This window comes from Pseudopipra pipra, chromosome 3, assembly GCF_036250125.1.
Source record: "Pseudopipra pipra isolate bDixPip1 chromosome 3, bDixPip1.hap1, whole genome shotgun sequence".
Classification (NCBI taxonomy): domain Eukaryota; kingdom Metazoa; phylum Chordata; class Aves; order Passeriformes; family Pipridae; genus Pseudopipra; species Pseudopipra pipra.
This window is the reverse complement of record NC_087551.1, coordinates 94,604,860-94,621,752: the sequence shown is the minus strand read 5'-3', so window position 1 is coordinate 94,621,752 and position 16,893 is coordinate 94,604,860. Positions and strand designations below refer to the sequence as shown.

General features: G+C 34.0%; 1 protein-coding gene and 1 long non-coding RNA gene across 3 annotated transcripts in view; one reads left to right on the top strand and one right to left on the bottom strand.

The window, feature by feature from the left end:
- CSMD1 (CUB and Sushi multiple domains 1) overlaps window positions 1-16,893 on the bottom strand; it is a 1,077,872-nt gene that overhangs the window by 156,259 nt on the left and 904,720 nt on the right. For both annotated transcript variants that reach the window (XM_064650377.1, XM_064650376.1), the window contains exons 30-36: window positions 15,797-15,991; window positions 13,795-13,911; window positions 12,239-12,352; window positions 10,256-10,351; window positions 2,857-3,060; window positions 1,612-1,736; window positions 911-1,007 (exon numbers count right to left, since the gene is read on the bottom strand). In XM_064650377.1, the coding sequence (XP_064506447.1) occupies window positions 911-1,007; window positions 1,612-1,736; window positions 2,857-3,060; window positions 10,256-10,351; window positions 12,239-12,352; window positions 13,795-13,911; window positions 15,797-15,991 (948 nt within the window). The remainder of the gene's footprint in view (window positions 1-910; window positions 1,008-1,611; window positions 1,737-2,856; window positions 3,061-10,255; window positions 10,352-12,238; window positions 12,353-13,794; window positions 13,912-15,796; window positions 15,992-16,893) is intronic.
- LOC135412039 (uncharacterized) overlaps window positions 1-16,893 on the top strand; it is a 31,578-nt gene that overhangs the window by 14,453 nt on the left and 232 nt on the right. Inside the window, exon 2 of the long non-coding RNA XR_010429468.1 lies at window positions 15,106-15,186. This is a non-coding gene — a long non-coding RNA (uncharacterized LOC135412039). The remainder of the gene's footprint in view (window positions 1-15,105; window positions 15,187-16,893) is intronic.

The following is a 16,893-nucleotide window of genomic DNA, read 5'->3' as shown; positions in this document are numbered from 1 at the left end:
ACTGTACCTCTTATATCTCAACCCATGAGTTGTCCTACTTTTAGCCTTCCAGTTGTCTTCCTCATTCCACTGTTGGAAGTGAGCAAGAAATTGAGTAGAGCTGGGTTAACCCACAATGCATTTCAATATGTAAATTTGGAGATACAATTTCAAATTATTTAATTCAATAGCCAAATGAATTATATGGAGCTAATTTTTCAGTTCATTTTTCATTTCCTTACTAATCCAATATACATCTAGACTTTAAAAGTTTGTGAAATCATCAGAGAAGCAAAAATCCACAAAATACTTTAGCTACACCAAGATCAGATTCGTGATCATGAGTCTGGGTTATTATTCATGATTTAATCCTTTTCTCTTGTTCTGGTTTATAGAACATACTCTTTCTATAAAAATAGTCTCATATAAAAGGAGTAAAAGTATATGTGCCTAATGTACATTTTAAACAAGTAGTTTTTGTTATGTTCCAGTTGTATTAATTTTGTTTGTTCTTAAGGGCCTGGTAGTTTGAATGAGTATTGAATGCTTCAGCTTTTTCCTGAGAAAGGGAGGCTAATAAGGATAAATTAAGTCAAAGCTATTAAGGGAAGCTCTTTGAATGTCAGTACCAATTTACATCACTATATCTACTCTACAGGAGGGGTAGGTAAGATAAAGAATTTTTTTTGAAAGTATTATCAACTAAATCCCACCAATCAAAGTTAAAAAATTTAGTATCATATTTTCTTCTGAAAATCTCTTCGAATTTGAGTACTGCACCTGAAGTCTCCCACCAAAAATGAGAATATTTCATAATGATATCACAAATGATGTAATATATACTCCTTGTCTATATGTGTGAGTAAACAAAGACATGTTCTCTCACACATCTATGTATAAAACTGTATCTTTAAACATAGCATATCCTCACCTGAAAAGCTCCCAAGACGTGGTGCTGTCACATCTCCACCATCATATATTTCAAGGGAGTCCCAATTATGTTCAGTGGCAAAGCTGATGACCTGTATCTGTAAAACACAACCATGGAACTTTTTAGGCCAACTAGCCATATGCCTTTTTAAATGATTTAGAAACAATAAAATAAAAAGAGAACATATCCTAAAGAAAATAAAAAAAGGAGATCTGAAAAATGACACCTCAGTGACAAAAGTGTAAATAAAACATTAACATTCACATTTTATATTGTGTTAACTCTTAGAAAATATGGCACTAGGTAAATAAGAAGTATTTTGCATGTATATTGCATCATTTTACATAATTGTTCAAGTTGTAAAAGAGAAGATAAGAGAGCTGCAGCCCTCTCAAGTGCCTCAGCAATACCCTGGAAGATAGACAAGGTTGGCATTTACATACCAGACTAAAGGATCAGGACCTGCTTTCAAAACACTACACAGTTGAAAACAGAAAACTCCTTGTTAATCGTTTTTCATTCATATCACCATGTGAAAAGAAAGTAACATAAAATAAAGCTAACCAAAGAAAAATAATGAGAAAACCAGACCACAAATATTTCAAGTACCCACCCAGAATTATCTGATTACTATTTAATGAAATTTCTAGAGAAATAAACAAAGTACTTAATATTCCATGCTTGACAGAATACAGACTTGCCTGAATACCTGATCCTTCAGTCACTATGATTTTCCACACACAATTCAAGCTGTTACCATAAGGTTCAGGGTAACCTGGTGAAAGAATAGTACCTCTGCGCTCAGTAAAATTCCCACTGCATGGCACTGAAAGAAAGCATTATTGCAAATTATTACACAAACCACTATAGAGAACAGAAGAGTAGTAATAATTTTACTAAGATCATTATAATAATTAGCTTTTGTAGCATAAACACATGGACATGAAGTAATCATCTGAACTTAGGAAGCTTGTTATCTAAAATCTATGAATTACATCAAGGATAATATACAACCTGCATCAATAAAAATTTCAGAAATTAACTTTATTTTGAATATGTGCGGTCTAGAACAAACCAGCATTACAGCCTAATCATGTCTTACCTGAGAGTAACAACAAACTGTAAAGACATAATGTTAAACACAATCATGATTGACAGAAATTTTGCTAACTTACCCACAGCTTAAGATAGTTCCAGTATTGGATCTAGCTGGGAAAGCAGTGTAGTACATTAAATATTTTTACTGATATATGCTTGCTTCTTTAAGGTTCAAGAAAACAGAACAAAACTAAAGAAACAAACCCCCCACCAGAATACAGAGAAAATAGGACACCTACATCTATTTTTAGAACACTCTAATTAATTATAAAGTAAATTCCTATCAATAGCAATGACTTTTGGATATAAATCCAAGAAGGGAGAAAATAAAACTTCAATGTTCACCAAAAAAAAAATAAATTGAAGTGCTAAACATTATGCCAGTGCAGGTCTACTGACACACTGAAGAAAATTAGCTATACTTAACAATGCTATCATTATTCAACGTACACTATGCTTCTGCTTAAAAATGAACTCATCATCCTATGTGTGATAGAAATACACAGTAAGTACTGTGTAATAAAACAGGTAAAGACACTTATGGAGAATAATAATATGTCCTATATTTCAAGCTGTAGATAAGTCATGAAAATAATGAATGTTCAAGAAAATGTGCATCACACTTGTTCATAAAATCTGAGTCATTATACGAAACACTATATTGTCTGCTAGCCAGCCGGTACTCAATTACTTCTTGATATGGAAAACTGCTCTTTGAAATTGGGCATGACCGATATTAATCAAAGGAGAGGGAATATATGTGTTAAACACTATTTTCTCAAACAGTTCCTGAACCCTAATTCAGAGACATGTGTGACAGAACAGACGACTTAAATGTAATTGCTTACCTACACAGCTTGGCACTGTGTCATTCCACTGAGCCAAGGCATTAGGTACGGACTGACATCGGATAGCTTTCGAGCCTTGTAGTAGGTAACCAGGACTACACTCAAATCGAACAACAGAGCCTGCTGAAAACTCAGAGCCGATCCTCCTTCCATACCTAGGCTCTGGAACTGAGCTACACTGTGTATCACTTGTGCGTGGAACAGCTGCATAAAGTGAGAAAAAAATCAAAATAAAAGCCATGAATACAAGTGACAGTCATAGTAAATAAATAAATAAATAAATAAATAAAATAAATAGAGCAATAAAAAGCTTATTGTTTCTTGTAGGACAGAGCTTAATTCATTTTACTTGCTCTGCTCCTCTCCTCTCAAAGAATGACCTTATGCTTTCTGAATGTTGTTTTGGGCTGGGATTGTGTACAATCATATAAGTGCCATGGCAGATTGGAGAGCTTTTCATGCATGTCTTTAGGCATGAGAAGATCAATAGGTGTTTCTGTGGCCATCTTTAATGACAGGATACTATATCTACCACGTACTTCATAAATATGGGGGTTTTGCCTTCTCACTAGAAGTCAAGAAAAATATTATGGTGTAGGTAATCAGATATAAAGACAGTGAAATATCTTACAAATATTCGATTTATCATACTAGAGAATACAAAGTGATAACAATACACCCTACAGGCTATGTCCGTGTTTCCTGTTGACAACAATTATTTTTACCAATAGATTCTGGGAATTCATAAACCTTGCATGATACAAGAACAGCTAAAAGACTGTAAGCAACATATAAAGAGCAAAATAATAACATTTATTAGAGGCCCATGGGCTTGTTTTCCCTTTGTTATTTATAACCACTTCTTTATAAAAAGCATTTTTATACCTACTGATTCTTGGTATTGTGCATGCTGTTTGTGTATCAAACTTGTTCTTACTATATTTCATTTTGCAGTTAGGTTGTAAATGCCAATTTAAAAATATATATATAAAATTTATATAGAAAATAATAGACGTTCAATTTGTGTGCAATATCACCTATGTTTTACAGTATAATAAAATAAACATGTATTAAAATAATCTAATTAAATATAAGCAACTTTTCTGTATGGGTGGCATGATTAAAGTCTTTGCTTGATCAGCTTGGTTTCTTCAAGAATTACTTTAGAGCATCACTGAGCATTCTTTGGATTTTTAGACCAGTTCTAACTAGTCATACTGCTCAAGTAACACCATAAAAATTGCTTGCCATTTAGTTCTTAAGTAAGAAAGACACGGAATGGTACAGAAGAGAAAAAAAAAGGGAGGTGGGTGTTACACTTTATTCTGGGCAAATTTTTAGACATGACGCTTCAAGCTTACTAGTGTAAACAGAATCACAGTTAGTTTTATGTTATAGCATTGTGCTTAAATTCCTTTGCTGGCCTGTAATAGTGAAGAGCGGTATTTCCATTGTTCATGTGCACACTTGCACACACACCGCCCGCTCCCCTCCTTGTTCAGCTACCCTGCTCACTAAGTGAAAGACAAGGTATATGGAGCCTATATATACTTATTTTCATACTGATAGCTTTATGCTTCTCTTATGTCTTATATTGTAATTTGCTCTATTAAGAATCATAATTATCTAAGTTTTAAGTATTGGTAAATGCTCTAACAGTTAACATTTGTTAATGAGTTGGATACAGAACACCAACTGAAACCAATCCTATCTTAAATCTAGCATTAAATATGCAACATATTTTAGAAGAACATTGGGAGCTCTCATTTATTATCACATTATGTTCTATCAGTTTTCTGCATTGCTACCGAATATAAGAGTTTAGCTTATGCAAGTATTACTGAATGAAGAGAAAAAATTTTTCAAAGAATATTTAAAAATAATCGATACTAGCAATAACAGTAAAATACACACTCTTTGTTATGTAACTCTTTATGCAATGATTTGTCCCACAATGTCATACAGGTACAGTAATATATATTTTCTTCTAAATCAGTATGTTAGATGGTTGCAGAAGATTTTAACCTTGAAAGCTAAGAGAGGATTGAAGGTCAGAGGTACACAGTAGGGCAAAACAAAAGCAAATACACTTTTTTTTTTTTAATGTTTAAACACTACACAATTTAAACAAACCACTTACCTTTCAGAAAATGTAATATACCTGCCTTTGTTCAAATAAATAGGATTTTAGGGCCTCATTATCACACAGATACTCTGTAAAACATGTTTATGCATACAGTTCTGACCATGGCAGGAAACTGCCCGGCAATTGCGGAAGGATAATGAAGAAATCATATTTCAAGGATTTCACACAGTCACAGTTATTCCTGATCATAACCTGCAGACCAGATGCAGTCTGCCAGGTCAGTTCAGATGACCCAGACTGCTCTCTTTTTTGTTCTTTTTTATTGGGATTGATAGTATTATCTCTACCAAAGTATCTTCTGTACAAGCACCATTTTACTCAAACCTTTTCTTTTTAATTTTGTTGTGTAATGACTTTACAATGGACTAGGTGATGATGACTTCACAATTGACTAGGTAATGATGGCTGCTCACACATCCAACCGTGTGACTGCCATATGCCCAGAACTACAGTTTCTGCCACGATTAGGCATTAATCCACCCCTTGGTCAGAACTACTTGCTCACATGGGAGTTTTGGTAATGAGATAAATCATTCACAATCATGTGACAGTAAAAGGTACAATACATTGTTGTGGACAAACCAGTCTCAATTCAGGGAATTTATATTTAATTCTGCTTAATTTAATTTACTACTAATTTACACAAACTTCTGATCACTGATTCAGGATTTAAGAAGAAAGAGGATACAAACAGTTAAACAACAACTTAAGTAAACAGTTTTATTTCGTTCTCACCAAACTCAACTTCAAACACCTATCCACCCCCTTTCATTGTCTCAACTTTCTTGTGTCCATCTTTGTTCTGCCAGTGATGTGAGAGGCAGCACAGGAGATGGCTGATGCACTCTCTTTTTGCTAATTTTTTTTTCTTTTTGCTTTGATAGACTTAAGTGTTTTACCCATTTTTGTCCTGCTTTTTGCTTCGTCAAGTTTTCAGATCACTCTGAGTGTTCTTGCTCCACTGAGGGTCACCTATGTGCTATAGTTGCTCAAAGATCATAGAATCATAGAATCAGCCTGGTTGGAAGGGACCTCCGAGATCATCCAGTCCAACTCTTGATCCACTACTGCTGTGGTTTCTAGACCATGGCACTAAGTGCCACATCCAGTTTCATCTTAAAAAACTCTGGGGACAGAGAATCCACCACTTCCCTGGGCAGCCTATTCCAGTGCCTGATTACCCTCTCTGTAAAGAATTTCTTTCTAATATCTAAGCTAAACCTCCCCTGGTAGAGGGACATTCCCTGCTGCAGAACAGGACTTTCACAGGCTGCCAACCCCTCTGAGGTGTTCTCACTCCAGCAGGGGTTACGCATAGGCCACAGTCCTTTTAGAAATACTAGCCTTTTGGCATGGAGGGTCTCTTTCCAAGAGTATCTTCAACAAGCCCTCCAGCAGTTTCTTTAGCAGCATTTACCCAGAAGCATCTCTGCCCCAAAGCAGTTGTCACTCTAAGATATTTTTGAGAACAGGCATCACATGCTCCTATGACTAGTGGAAGCTTTGGCATGTGAGAACTTCTTTATACCAGTTTCAGAGGAAGCTGTTTGTGAGTGGCACATGACCTCCTCCCACACAGGTCACCACCTCAGCCCACTGCTAGTTAAACTTTTACCCTTACACATGCCCAAAGCTTACCTGTCTTACATAAGAGGCTACATGACCTGACTGAAAATTTCAGCATCACTTCTGGAGTATTTTTCATTTGTTGTGTGGAAGAAACTCTTGCTTGGTCTTTTATGGGAATACTACCTTTCTTTATGTATTTTTTCACCCAATTTCTCAAAAGAAAGTAAGCTATGGAAGAAAATCCCATAATTTTCAGTAATCACATCTGGAAATTTGCATTCATGCACTAGAAATCCAAATAGGTTTTTTGCTTAACTAGAATTTTCAGCACCTCTCAACAAAGGATATTTGATCATCTGGTTTCATTATAATATTGCCTTATGAAAGTTATTTTCCTGTGAGCAAGATATCTCAGACAGGAGAAAAAATATTGGGACAGTTCAGTACTACTCTTAAATGAGTTCACATAGCAGAAGTACTGTTATGTGCTTGCTATTCAGACTAAAAGGCACTATTTTACTGAGATCAACCATGAATATCCATTGCTAGGGTTGTGTCAGATTATTCTATTGTCAGCAAGAAACACTCAATGACATGTTAAAATTGATATTTTACTCAGTTTTTCACAGGTTTTACTAATACTGTGTTAATGGTTACAGCGAGATAAGAAATGCTAAGATGCACGATCACTATAACGGGTACTCTTTTTGTTATTATTTCCTCCTGTTTTAAAAAGAACTGCCTTAACAATACACGTAATGGAAGCCAACAACAAAGTGAGATAGTTCCATACTGTTTAAAATGGGACTTAGATTTAAATAGTCCATGGCAAAATGTAGTACAGTTTCAAACATCTATAAAAAGTTAGGAAAATGTGTGTTCCTCTTAAAGGTGACACAGCTGACAGCTCAGCTAAAATGCCTCACCAGTAGATTATTTTAGTTGGAAGAGACTTACAACAATCATTTAGTCCAACTGCTTTTCCAATTCAAGACTTACCAGGTCATGATATTAACATGTTATTAAGGGCATGTTTCAAATGTCTCTTGAACACTGACAGGCTTGGGGCATCAATCACCTCTCTAGGATGTCTGCTTTAAAGTAGGACATAATGTGTCATAGTAATACATATGTAGAATAATACTAACAGTTTTAGTTCTGCTCTCAAATTTAACAGACAGTGTGTGGCTCTGTATTTTAGTCTTGTCACAGATTAGATCACCTTAATTGTTAAAGTCATATTCCTCCTGTATTATTGCTCCTCTTTGTCTTTATCACACAATCCTTCCTGATCCTACTATGGTAACTTTCTTAATAATCCTCTTTAAAAAATCTCATTTGATCTTATAAATTAGTTCATGCATTTGTATGGTAGAGCAAGAAGAAGAAAACAAGTATTAAAACCCTATACAATTTTGGATGGTAGGAAGGTCATTACTTTGCTATTTAGGGAGTGAACTCTGTACTGCTGCAGCCTCAGCCATAAAAAAATATAAGCTCTTGTTTCTTAGGTGATGTCTTAGCAGGAAGACCAACATATGAAAACCTGAAAGAAATATAATTCTCAGTCTTCTTAAACATGATTGTTCCTAGCATGCATCAACATACCTGACCCTAATAGTTTGAAAGACTGGATATTCATTCAGTTTGATATTACAGACAATCTTTATCTATCTATTGCATGAAACACAAGGAAATGTGATGATCTAAGAAAAAGAAATGAAGGCATAGATGACATACCCAGCTAAAAAGAATTTTTTTATAAAGTGGCATTACAAAAGCCATTAAATCTGAATCAAAAGCTACAAACCTTGTCTGTTGCTTGCTGAAACCAGAATGTGAAATAATGCAAGCAATAACTTTTTCCCCTCTAGCCTTTATTTTAACTTTTGCCTATAGTGTTGGCAACCTAGACTTCTCAAGCTGTATCACATAGGCATTCCATTTTCTACAGTAATTATCTTTTAGTAAATGTTTCATACTGCTGTGAAACAAAATTGAAATCAGCCCAGTGGAAAAGTGAACAGCGAAGAAGGTCAACCTGGAATAGAGGGCAATAAATAAAATGATTGACTTTGCAGACCAGACTGCTGTGTTCAGTATGAGAGTGGATGTCATTCTCTGGAGTATTTAAAAGGCTATCAAGCAGGTGGTCATTGGAAGTATGATCACATGCTTCAAAAGAAGAGAGAAAAAAAATCTCAAAATTATAGAGGTTATTAAATGCCACTAACTCATTAACCGATATATGTGTATATATATATATATATTTAAAATATATTTAAATCCCTCTATATTCAAATAACTTCGTGATTCTCCTGAGACAAATAAAGTGACTTTTTCTAACTCTAGCATTGTCCTCACCTGGAGACTTCCAGTCTATCCAGTAATCTATATGTGTGTATATATACATATACAGCTAATAGAATTGTGAGTTTGTATCACTATGAATTCTTATAAAGCAGCAAAAAATAACACTTTAGGCATATGACAATCAAATAGACTTATACAGAAAGACGTCATTCATATGCAAATGGTAAGAACTGAATGCTGAAAGCTCTTTTATAATTCCAGAAGTTTATATTCCCCCTCTTTTATGATTAATTTTCCATGACAAATTTTAATGCATGTGATGCTTTTGATGTGTAAAAAGGGCAGGTAATGATATCTTGAGGAATATCTAAAATAGAGTGTGCAGTCATGGTGATATCTTTCTATAAATACAGAACTAAGAAGGCTTAAAAAGCAGTTCAACAAGCTTCTTCCAACAGAGGAAAAATATTCTTGAGGTGAGACAGTTCTTTCCATTTATTTGCTGTGTCAACATAAAACTGTGCTCCAATGTTAAAAAAAAATAAATCAAAAATTAAAAAGGAAAATAGGAATCTTGAAAATATTATTTAAAACTACCCAAAACTAATTTTACACTTCACTTTAGTAAAGCTGAAAAACTAGTACACAATAACCCACAGTGCTCAATGAGTGTCTCATTACGCTTATTGGGTATGTGTGCAATTCATCTAGTGAACTGCCCAGAAGTCCCTTTGGGACTGCATTTGTTGGCTGTACAGGCAATGAATCTGTAAGTAGTGGTCCAGGTGTCACCAGGCTGCATTCTCCAAGACACATGGATCAGCTTAGTGTATTAAGCTGCCCAGCAGCATACTAACAGACTTGGTCATGCTGTCTCTTTCTTGCATTCCAGCTGCAGTGTGCAGACATGCATATAATACCTCCTCAAGTTCAGTTGGGTCAGAAACAGACCAGTAAGTCTTCCATCCACCCTTCAATATTGAAACTGCCTAATGGTCTCTGCCATAGTAATTTTCTCTCCAAGCTCTCAAGAAAACAGAATTCCTTAGCAGCCTGAAAAAAACTCTTGAAAAATCAACTGGGAGTACTGAGGAAACTCTCAAAAACCTTGAACTCAGCAGTAAGGGAGCAACAGATAACAGACTACTGAGAAAGGCTGGATATATTCGAGTCCATGGGGCCAGATAGGATTCAATGCAGACAGCTGCCCTTATGAAGCCAGTCTACCATCAGGAGAAGTCCATGATTGCTGGAAAAAGGTTAAGACTACGCTTATATTTAAAGCAATAGGTTAAGACCTGTGAAGAATTAAAGATAATACACTTCATGAAACTGGCACCAGGGTCTTGCAGCAAAAGCAGACATGGTTACCTTGGTAAACAAAGTGAAACCCTCTGGCTGATGCCCCACTCTTAGCACTGAATCGCAGAAGAATTTGATTAGATGTAGCCAAAGGCAATGTCTCTCCTACAAATGGAAACAGAAAATAAATTATATACGCAAAACAGAAACAAGACTTACAGCTCTTCGGTATGGAATCAAATATACTGTTAAAATACATAGTCTTGTGTTTTCCTCTGTAGTTAAAGGAAATATAAATAACATTGTACAAAATTAAATTTGCCATTGGAGGTTTGAAAACTTCTGTCAAAATAAAAAGACTTCCTGATTGAACAACATAAGCCTTCTGACATTTACTGCAGGTGTTGGAACTAGAGGTCGAATAAACTGCTTGACTTGAGAACCCTACTGCCACCTGGGGTCAAAATCATTAGAAGAATTTTTAGTTAACTCTTTTATGTGACTGAAAGCTTTGCTTTGAAAAACACATTAAACAATTAAAAATAATTGAAAAATGCCACAGGGATCTTCATGGGATGTTTACCATTTTAAGACTGAAACTGAAATGCGAGAGAGCAAATCCACGACTTGTTTTATGTAGTGGCTTCAATAAAATATATGATCACACATGAACTATGTTATATTATTAACTTTCTTATAGCTTTGCAAATTTTACTTCTGACTTAAGGATTAATAAAGATGTTTAATATACTTTATCTCCTTTCCTGACAGATCTGTCAGGAGTCATGATAAGAGTTCAATAATGAAACACTACAGAAAAAAGTGCAGTACTTCTATGCTGCAAGGATTCCACTCCATATGACTACTGTTTTTATTCTCGCTGGAGTGCATCAACCCACATTTTAGGAAATTCTACTGAAATTAATGATAATACACTAATTTAAAATATATTACCAGGTAAAGAGGACTTATAATTCTTTCACTTTGTTTAGTTTTATGTTATTGCAACTAGTGATTCCACGTAACAGAATCCTACCCTAGATCACTGTAAATCAGACATGTCACTAGGAATAAATAAAATCACAAGTGTAAGTTTTTTTCAAATATTTTCAAACAAACATTAGCTTCAACTTACATAAAAGTTTCATGCAGTAAAATTTGGTGCTTGGATGATTTTTCTCTTAAATTTAAAAATTTTAATTTGTTTTGCTGCTGAAATTTTGCCAGTAATTAAACAAATCTTAAAATTTGTTTGTAAACTCTTTTTATGACAGAAATAGCTAGGAGTCACCAGACGAAAATATTGAGTTGAGTTTTTCAAATTATAATATATTTTCTAAAAATCAAATAGATATATTACATTCTTTTCAAATGAAGTATCTGTCCAGTTTTTCAAAGTCAAAACCAAGAAGCCATGAAAAGCCCTGGATTGCAAAAATCTTAAACTCACATATAAAATTTCCTAAATTCTAGGATGGTATGACAAAACATTCACAGCTGCAGAAATATATTTATATATTATCCCCTGGGGATGAACACAGTTACTATATATATGCATACATTGGAAATTCTGACCACGCTGAAATTCATATAAGCTTAATTATGATTTCATAAGGTCACCATTTTGCTATAGTTACCTCAATGCAACAGCTGACCTGCTTTTAGTCTAGGTGCATGTTTGCATATAGATAATTGAATTTTTGTAAATACAGGTAATTTGTGTTTAAATTGGCCATTCAGAATATGTAGATGTATAATTCAAAAAGTTTAGAGGCAGAGAAGATAATTATACTATCCAGTCTGCCCTCCTACATAGAATTCTGAGAATTTAATTCAATTATTTCTACACTTACCCCAGTAATCAATTCTTGCCTAAACCATATGTTCCAGAATAAATTCTTGATTCAAAGATTTAGAAGGGTGTTCCATTTCTCTTGGCATCCTGTTTCAATGACTTTATTTCCAAATGAAATTCATAACACTGTCTTGATTTATTTTTTTTTCATGCTGAGCTGTGTGAGAAATGTATACTCCTTTTACTTTATTAATTACCTGAGTGAGATCCAGACAGTGAACTAAGAAGTCTAGCCTGAGAATTTTCTCCATCAAATAATTCTGCCACATCATTCAAAGCTGTCTGAAAATAGGCAAATTGTCCAAATACAACTGCATTCAGAAAAAAAAAAAAAAAAAAGAGAGAAAAAAATAAAAAGAGAGAAGATAAAAGAACTTAGTCTTTATAAACAAATTTAAGGACATATTTTTGCTTGTCTTAGTTACCAGTGAATTTCTGCATGGATCTTTCTAATTTACTTTATTTTGTATCATGATAGAACAGTTGCATTAAACTTATGTAATAAGAATACTATTTGTTTTTCATTACTTCCTTATTTTTTTATTTAAAAAAAAAATTATTAAATCACACTTTCCCCAAAACTATGATGTCCATTCAAATAAACTTTATTCCTTATTGCCTCGGTACCTATGAGAATAAGGAAACAGAATATCTAAAAAGAAATGTTTTTGCCAAAATGACATTACCAACCTTAGCAACTATTAAGCAGCATCTATTATCACACATGATTAGTTGCTTTTCTGGTTTTAATGCAAAATTTTTTAAACTTACTGATTTGTCAATTTTTTAAACTTTGCATTAGTACATATTTTATCAGAAAGTTATAAAAGCTGATCAAATACTAAAAATACCAATGTGTTACCAGCTTTGTCATACTGCTACACTTAATTTGCACTTCAACTGTACATAATTAAAAGTGTATTAATAAATCGTTTAATTATACAACATGTCTCAACAGTAAATATCAAAGGGTTCACTGAATTCAAATATCATATAGCAATTGAAACATGAAGCAGTAACCCAGTAAAACCAAGCCAATGAAAACATTACTTTGTCACTCTAGCCACCTGTATTTTATTTACATCTGAGACATTACAAGTTTTATTGTATATAGAAGGTACCAAAAGCATTTAATTGTTGTGAATTCATTCTTTTGGTAAGCAAGTAGTAAAATGGATCAATCCTATTGTTATTTGTCTGGATTTGAACTAGAAAAAAACAGCTTTTCAGAAAACCACACCCTACATACAATTGCACAAGTTTTAGAGATTTTGTCCAAGTATTTTGACATATTGAAATAATCAGTTTTGTGATTTCTCATTTCTGGTAGTTTTGTGTAAAATTGCTTCCATGCCCTCCACTGTACCTCTTAAATGTGATTCTACTCATCTTGCCCTTGTTAAAACATGAAAAACAAAAAGCTAAAATATAAGAGGAATATAAAAGCTTGGGGTTTGACACTTGATTTTACTTCGCAGGAAGCTCGAATGCATGATGATGAATAACGTAATCAATGAAGGTATTCAGAATACACTTGGATAGCAGACACAGATGGCTTAGCTGAAATCTATTGATTACTCTAGGGAGAAGTAAAAGGTCAAAACCCTAGAATCAATTTCCATGACAGGACTATATTTATTTCTTATAAATAATTGGCAATATATTGAAAATCTAAGATCATTATTACACATAAAGGATACATGAACAGTAGAACAATGATAATGATTGATAAATCAATAGAATAAATTCTTACCAAATTCTTTAGGGACGGTAATTGAATAATGGCAAGTCTGTCCAGCAGTGTAATTATGAGGATAGTTTGGTGACAAAACAACTCCCTCTGATCCAGTATACTGCCCTCCACATGGTGCTAGAAAAAACAGAAAGAAACATGTTATATTAATTAGATTGCCTGTAATAGTTAAGTCCGAAAAAAAAAAAGGCTAAAGATTAAAAAGTGACAGTTTACTGGTTTTGTTTTTGTTTGGTTTTTCTGTACTGAAATATATAATGGTTCTTTCTCAGGATATAATTTTTAATATAATTTATTTAAAATTAGAACACATGAGAGTTTTACTTGACTACAAGTATTCATATTGGACTGGAAGTATAATATATTTAATTCAAAGGTACTGTAAACCCAGAATTTACATGGGGTTTTTATTTTAATATCTTTCTATACCTATCCATGTTAAAAAAAGCTCAGGAAAAAATATAGTACTACATAAATAAATGGCACAATACAATTATCTTGTGTCTCAGAGGAATACATAGATACACTGACAGTACCCTGCACAGAATGCCAAGGATTCTACTTTGTGAATGTATGCTTGAATTTCTTCGTTTTTCATAGCTTCCTAGATGATTATGAAAACAGCACATAGATTATATGTATAAAAAAATCTTCAGCTTCATATGTATATAAAAAAAGAACAGAAGGGTTAAGAGAAAGAGAAACTTTTTATAGCTACAGAATTAGCAAGGAAAATGTCATTCTAATATAAGAAACAAAGTAAATCAACATTACCCTACTGTGGGCATCTTACATATAGCAGATTATAATTTAACAACTGCCTGGAAAGTAGCTCTGAGAAGGATCTGTGGTCCAGGTGGACAACGAGGTCATTGATCTGGGGCTATGCACAGGGCTATACCCTGTTACCAGCTCCTGGCTCTGCTGACCTGGCTCGTGTTGTGGAACTGTGCCTAGTGAGTGAGGGCATAGCATGTGCTTTGGACATCCTCGGCTCCCAGCCCTGGTGGAGCAGGGAGCTCCAAACCCTGCTCTTTCTGCTTCCTGACAGGTCTTTAAAACCACACTTGAAATATCTCTGCAAGTTTAACTTCCTTATACAGGCAGCAATTAATATTACAAATCCATGTCTTCTCTTAGCAGCTTGTATGAATTATTCAAAAATCCAATGTAATGATAGAAGATAACAAGTTTGATCTGTCAGTAGGTGGAATAGCATTATGTGGCTGAGGTGAAATTCAAATATCATAAGGAATCAGTTTATGCCATGAATTTAAAATCTTCGTATTTCCTTCTCTTCTCGCTTTGAAGATACCAGAAACCAAGCCACGAAGTCTATCTTCTATTTACCAGATGAAATTCTCAAGTCATGAACACTTCACTGGAATGAAAGTATGTCACTTAATTTAAAACAAGTTCCAAAGTTATGGAGTTGTAGAAATGTTTCCTTCTAAATTGTCTTTTCCTATAATTAAAAACCTAAAACTTTGCAGGAGGTAATTTTTCAACATAAATAAATCAGTACTTTATGGTAATTAACTGATATATGTAACTCCCTTTTGATTTGTTAAAATTGTTCCCTATATATACATATATATATACAACAGAAATGCTGAAACATGGGATAGAGGATAAATTAGATAGCCATAGCTCTGAGATGTCATTTTAATTTTCTGCCTCAGTAACCATAATTCTTATTCCAAGGTGACAATTAACACAGTCTTGAGATGCTTGCAATATCTATTCTAAATAATACTGTGTGTCTAAAGAAACTTACATATTACATTGCAGTCAGCATATGAACATCTGTTGATTCCAGAGTTTAAAGATATTTTTAAATATTTGACTAAACTATATAGTCCAACATTCATCATAATTCTTATTTTTTTACCTCAGTTTTTTTATACAAGTTATATAGGTAGAAATAGTCTAAACAGCCTCAGTGTCTGAGAAATTGAATTCACTTAGGGGACAAGGGAAATGGTAAGAAAACAATACATACCATTACAAGATGGCAATGCTCTGTTCCATGCTGGCTTTCCATCTGCGCCAATTACACATGTTATAGTTGAAGGATCAATAATTTTATATCCAGAATCACACTGATAAGTAATAGTTGAACCAAGCTTAAAGTCTGCTCCAATTCTTGTCCCATTCATGATGTTTCCAGGATCAAAACAAGCTTCCCGTGGCTTTTCTATTAAAATGAATTACAGTAAATCTAGATATACTTTCAATTTAAACGAAAAAAAAACCAAGGAACATTAATCCATGTTTTTTTCCCAGTCAGTTTAAGTTTTTAAACAGCTTATTAATGCATTATTCATCTTTCTGTATGCTTATTACAAGATAATGGATGTTTTCATAAAATTGGTTATCTGGCCAAGGAAATGATAATGAGATGATCTAAACAAAAGCATTTTCTTCCTACTGTTTGTTAGTGGAACCCTCCGAAAGCTGAATGACTCCAATAAAGTTTAGTATTGTTGAAGAAAAATGGTCACTTCTGGAATTCACCACTTCTATATGCACATTGGTGACAAAAGGAAGACTAGGGAAAATATGGGTCCTCTCCAGAAAGAATTGGTTCCCCTGGTTACCCGGGACATGGAGAAGGCAACAAGAGCATGAAGTGATAGGAAAAGGGGGGCTGGTTTCAAACTGAAAGAAAGGTTTAGATTAGAATAAGGAAGTAATCCCTCAGCATAAAGTACTGAGGCACTGGAACAGATTGCCCACAGAAGTTTTGGATATCTCCTCACTGGAAGTGAGACCAGGTTGGATGGGGCTTTGAGCAACCTGGTCTAGTGCAAGGTGTCCCTTCCCATGGCAGGGGGGTTGGAACTAGATGATCTTTAAGTACCTTCCAACCCAACCATTCAATCATTTTAAAAATTCTATATAAAATATTGAATAATGTACTAAAGAAAAATATTTAATTATTAGGCACAAACACATGGTCCATTGAGTACAATAACTTTTTTTAATATAGTGTTCTGTTCTTATATCTTGTATTTAATTATAATTTCGTTTCACTTCCAGTTGCATAAAGCCACACATATGCTGAGAACAAAAAATAGACATACAGTGAGAATGTGT